Source organism: Delphinapterus leucas, chromosome 21 (genome assembly GCF_059928025.1).
Source record: "Delphinapterus leucas isolate spDelLeu-1000000601 "Yukka" chromosome 21, BTC_Dleu_Yukka2, whole genome shotgun sequence".
Taxonomy (NCBI): domain Eukaryota; kingdom Metazoa; phylum Chordata; class Mammalia; order Artiodactyla; family Monodontidae; genus Delphinapterus; species Delphinapterus leucas.
The window spans coordinates 18509079-18515078 of NC_143149.1; the positions used below are offsets into that span (position 1 = coordinate 18509079).

A 6000-nucleotide genomic window follows, 5' to 3' on the forward strand; every position below is an offset into this window, starting at 1 on the left:
GTGCTTACAGCGCCTGTGAGAAATAGATATTACAGCCCCACTTTTCATATAAAATTAAATAAAGCTGACAGAACTGTCACAAAACATGCCCCATTTACATAGCTATTGTGGCAGTCGTGGGGAGAGCACTCAACATCCATCCCTCACCCTGTCTCTCCACTAAGCAGACTGTCCTAAGCTCTTTAACCTTAAAAACTTCATTTCTAAAGAGTTTGCTTCTTCAGAATCTTAGGATCACAGAATTTTAAAGGGAAATGAAATCTTAAAGCTGTTTCGACCCCCCACCTCTCTATTCTGCATATATAATAAAACAGGGAAAATGAGTGGCTTCTCCAGAACCACAAAACTAGAATCCAGAACTATAGTCTAAGTTTACCCATTCTCTATTCTGATTCCCATTTCATTTTTTTTTTCTTTTTTCTTTTTTTTTTGCGGTACGTGGGCCTCTCACCGTTGTGGCCTCTCCCGTTGCGGAGCACAGGCTCCAGACGCTCAGGCTCAGCGGCCATGGCTCACGGGCCTAGCCGCTCCGCGGCATGTGGGATCTTCCTGGACCGGGGCACGAACCCGTGTCCCCTGCATCGTCAGGCGGACTCTCAACCACTGCACCACCAGGGAAGCCCCCCCCATTTCATTTTTAACATTGATCCAAAAACAAAAACCCAGAATGCTTTCTCAAAGAAGAAACTGTTGACAAAGCAGTTCCCAACTAGAAGTTTTAAAGTGATATAAATGCACGTCACGCAGCCTTGACTGGATGTAATTAAAATTCATTCGGAGACTTTAACCATTAGTGATTTTTGCTTCCCCACTTATCCATTCAGGAGCTAATCTCAAATCTCATCGTGTCACTGTATATCTGGCTGATGTTTGAAATATGATTACTTTTTTAAATAAAAGCAGTGTTACCGAAGATTAAGGAAACTCAAATCCCTCAAAGAAATATCAATATTTGTCTTTTTAAAAGAGAGATTAAGAGGAAATGGTATCATCTGTCAAGCATACTCTTAAGCATCACAAACCAAGCTCATAAAATTCCAGAAGCCATGGACAACACGGTTATTGTTGTCTGCTTTTGGAAACACGAAATTTGTCAATCTGTCCTCCTTATGCAGCCTTCAAATTGTAAAGGGAATTGTAGATATATAGATGGTTAGGTAGATAGATAAATAGATGATAAACAGGACTAGAGAATAAAAACATTTCTAAAATATATACATCAATTTTGCATAGGTTTCCACTAGTAGAAAGGATAACTCAGAGGCAAAAAATAACAATGACAGCAGCAAGAAAAAATATCCTTGAGTAACAGTTATTACCTAAAGAAATAAAAACAGATCTCTTTTTTAATCTTTGAGGTGCACATGAAGATAAAATTTTAGGCATTTTATGCTACCTTGGCATTAATTTTTAATGCAGAAAACAATTTGGAAGGAGATAGGACATGAGTATTAAATAATTTTTTTCCTTAGGCTTGATAGTCCCAAATATATTAATATAAAAATAAAACAGCAAATCCTTGAAAATTATTTTTTTAACTATCTGGGCTTCTTTGTAGTCAATGAATAGCTCTAAGTTTTAAATGTCATCATGCTCTGTTGCTTGGCTCTATTCTCTCTGTTGTTTTGAGAAAGTCATGCATCCTTTCTGAGTCTCAGTTTGTTTACCTGTGAAATGGAAATAATTGCCAATATTTTACAAAGTTATTAGAAGTAAATTTTTTAAATTATATGTGAAAAGACCTAGCGTGTTCACTGTGTCTGAATCTTTTCCACATAGCATAAGACCAGAGTTACTGAATAATACAATATATTTATCACATCCATATGTTCTTGGTGAGAAAAGCACTGAAATATGAGTTAGGGGTTCTAAATACAAGAATCAGCTTTGCCACTAATTACACATGTGACCTCAGTTGCTGCATTTACCTAAAACAGAAGCCTTCACTAGAAGGTCAGTCCAAGAGAGAATGGATTCTGATTTTTGTTCACTCACATAGGTGCTCAAAAGAGATTTGTTAAATGACCAAATCTAATAATGCAGGGGATTGCAGTAAATCTTTGATTAAAGGCACTGACACTAGGCAGATCCAGGGTGGGAATACTGGCTCCATTAGGCATTAGCTATGTGACCTTGGGTGGAGTTACTTTTTCTCTCTGATTTTCACTTTCCTCAACAACACTATAATAGCATTTATTAACTTTTTAAGGTTGTTTGAGAATTCAGTGAGATAACAACTCAAAAGTACTTTGAATATTTTCTGCCCCATAGTAAATTCTTAAAAAAGTGGACTTAAATGTTCATTGTTATTACTACAGCTTTGGTATTCTAATATTCATGGTTTCCTCTACTATGGCTTCTAAAAACTTGTGCTCACATGTCAGCACATTGACTGAATAATATCTGTCTTGTGCTTCCCCTATGGGGATGCCCTCTGGATACTTCAGACATTGAGAGGATTGTCACCCTTAATTCTCTTTTCCTGGATTGTAAAAATTCTGCACTGCTGAGACATAAATCTGGTGACTAGATCTACAAAATGTAGAGTGAAAGCATCACTGTCCCCTGGGTACAGAAACCATGGAACCACACTGTTCTCATGCTCCCAAACACAACAGATTTTTGGCTTTCACCAAAAGTTTTATTTATGTTTATTTATACAATTTATAAATGTTCATAAATGCAATAAATATAATACATAAATGTCCCACTGTTTTGGTTCCTTTACATGTTAAAATGGAAGTAGTTTTATTATTTGTGCAATTGTTATTATTTGCCTATGTTTTTTTATGAAGGTTTTATTTATTTATTTATTTATTTATTTAGCTGTGTTGGGTCTTCATTGCTGTGCGCAGGCTTTCTCTAGTTGTGGTGAGTGGGGACTGCTCTTCATTGTGGTACACAGGCTTCTCACTGCGGTGGCTTCTCTTGTTGTGGAGCACAGGCTCTAGGCATCCAGGCTTAAGTAGTTGTGGCACATGGGCTCAGTAGTTGTGATTCGTGGGCTCTAGAGTGCAGAGTCAGTAGGTGTGGCACACAGGCTTAGTTGCTCCGCAGCATGTGGGATTTTCCTGGACCAGGGCTCAAACCCATGTCTCCTGCATTGGCAGGTGGATTCTTAACCACGGAGCCACCAGGGAAGTCCTTGCCTATGTTTTTTGAATAGCCCTTTGGAGCAACTTCCAAAAAGTTCAGATAGACTTTATATATTTAAAATAAACACACATTCACAAACATGCTCATACATACAAACACAAACAGAAAAGGGACCATGATATGCCTAGTAAGAGCAATTTGGAAACCAAAAAGTATTCCTGGCAAGGTTTCTGACTTTGAGATCATATTCTCCTAATCTTTTCCTTTTTATCTGCCTTAAAATTTCAAGTTGAAAAGTCTTAATACTCTTATAAACATTTCAGAAAACACTTGAGCTGTCCAAGTTACTACTCTTACAATTGGTCAGCCCAGGAAAACCTTTGGTTGTCTAATAGAAACATTGTTTGGATTCTATTGATTTAATTACTATTATGTGAAATGAAAAATACAGTATTTCCAGTTACCTTCATAATGTAAACCTAAATATAACTTTTCTTGTATTTGGATATTTCTGGTGAAGGTACAAATTATTCAAAAACTAAGTGAATGAACCTATTTATTTTCTATGTGGAAATCAAAATCTCCTAGTTCTAAGGGTAAATAAAAACATGTCTTCACAGAAAATATCTATATAAACATCCTATTAACTGTTCTTTTAGCTTATAGATTTTTTCTTCTTCAATCCAGCTTCCACATTTCTGCCAAACATACAATTCTAAAATATAGTTCTGATGATATTTCTTTTGGTGACTCACAACATAAAATTCAAAAATGTTTATAGCATGGTCCCAGCTCTCTATCCAACCTTCCCAAAGAGTCCTCCTCCCCTCATTAATATACTTTGTGTCTTAGATGCCAGGAGACCATTAACTGTTCTAATACATCAAGCATTTTCATGCTGCCCCCACTACATGGAATGACTTCTTTTCCATACACAGAAAACCTCCATTTTTTAGGGTTCAGTCAAATGTTATCCACATTGTGATTACAAAATTTCCAATATCTTGGAAATTTATTCATATATTATAGGCACATACTGCTATACAATTATGCACATTATTAACCATGCATATGTTGTTAATTTTTATTTCTTGAACTGACATAATATTTGAAAAATCAGTTAAGAGTAATGTAATTATATGTGCCATTATTTATGCTTCTGTTAAAAACAAGTCTTTATTTAACTTTTAGAACTACACAAAGGTATGTTTCTAAGTCTTGAAGACATTTCCAAATATGCTTTATATAGCTCTTGTGACTGAAAGAGAACCTTTTAACACATTGATTCAAATGGAAAAAATGCATTGTTGATTATGCTTACAGTATTAAGATATTTATTTACCATCCACCAGTTTTGCAAAGGTGTTTATTGAAATTTTGCTGCTAAATCATCAGTTTCTTGACAACATGAAATGTTCTTGAAAATTCATTAGGAGGTTTGCAATATTACATGTTTAACAAAACCCAATGAAATCATTCATTTAGAAGTTTTTCAAAGGTTCTGCTCCCAAATGTCTTAAGTATAAAAGAACAAACTTTTATAGTGATACACTTAAAAAATCTTTAGAGAATATCAGAAAAACATTTCCAAACACTCGTTTTAAAGTAATCTTTTCCTGCCATGAATTCCTTTCAAAAAAACAGTTGTTTTCTTATTCATTGATAAAATAATGTCCTTATCTTGAAAGTGGCGGTTACGTTTATTTAGTTAATTGTCTTCTAGGTAGCCTATGCTGACAGGCCATTTTTCCTTCTAATGTGTCTGAGGAAGAATTCGGACAAAAAGAATAAGTGTTAGCTGTGCCATTTTCTTGTTGTTTGCTTGCGTTTGCACCTAATAATCTATGGTGTTCTTGCAGGATATTTTATAAGCCCTTTGCTGATCATATTACTCTTGGTTTAATTAAAAATAGATAACATGTCTGGTAAACCAGACACATGCAAACTGAAATACACTGGAACCTAAGAAAAGAACTCCAGGATTGCTTATGTTCTAGATATGCCTTGTACAGATACATATAGATCATTAAATCATTGCATATATCCATTATTATTAAAGTTTATTTCCTTCCTTATTTTTAAAAATAAAACTATTAAATCATTAGAGGAAACCAATAGTTCTTTAATCTATGATTTCATAGAACTCTGTATGCACCTTTGTTACACCTCTTATTGCTTAGTATTTTAGTTGGTTACACAGTGACAGAAAATAAAATTTTCTGGGGCAGGGGGTTAATTTTTGAATCTTAATACAGAGCACAGAACTTGTATATGGATAATGATCAACACATTTTTTTTTGTTAAATTGGTGAATAAATTAATGACTCTTTCCCACTCAAACATAAACACTAAACTATACTTATTAATACAGTTGTATCTGATTTTTGCAGGTACTGGTCCAATATGGCTGAATGAAGTATTTTGTTTTGGGAGAGAATCATCTATTGAAGAGTGTAAAATTAGACAATGGGGTGTGAGAGTCTGTTCACATGCTGAAGATGCCGGGGTCACTTGCAATACATAATGCACCATATTTTCATTCACATTTATGAAATTGCTGCAAAATGATTTTTATTACTTTGCTTCATTAAAATCAGCTTAATGAATATTTAAGAGATTAAGAATTTTGTCCACGGAAAAGGAATATTTAAAAATCAGTGGATAAACATATAAAATACCTTCATAATTACTATATGTCTATATCTGAACCATTCTAACTTCTCTAAGTTTTCAAATGGAATTTTCTAATATAATGACTTATGTATTGAATATATTGAAGTTTAAAACTTCTAGATTACAAATGCCAGTGATAGTGGAAACACATCCCAATCACTGGCTACAATTTATATCTTCACAAGATTACAATTTTTGTCTCCTTTGTAATCTATTTAGTTCATTTTAATG

General features: G+C 34.3%; 1 protein-coding gene across 2 annotated transcripts in view; it reads left to right on the top strand.

The window, feature by feature from the left end:
* MSR1 (macrophage scavenger receptor 1) overlaps window positions 1-5704 on the top strand; it is a 65305-nt gene extending 59601 nt beyond the window's left edge. For both annotated transcript variants that reach the window (XM_022571099.2, XM_089903671.1), the window contains one exon: window positions 5487-5704. In XM_022571099.2, the coding sequence (XP_022426807.1) occupies window positions 5487-5620 (134 nt within the window). In that variant the 3' untranslated portion in view covers window positions 5621-5704. The remainder of the gene's footprint in view (window positions 1-5486) is intronic.
* The last annotated feature ends 296 nt before the right edge of the window (window positions 5705-6000 follow it).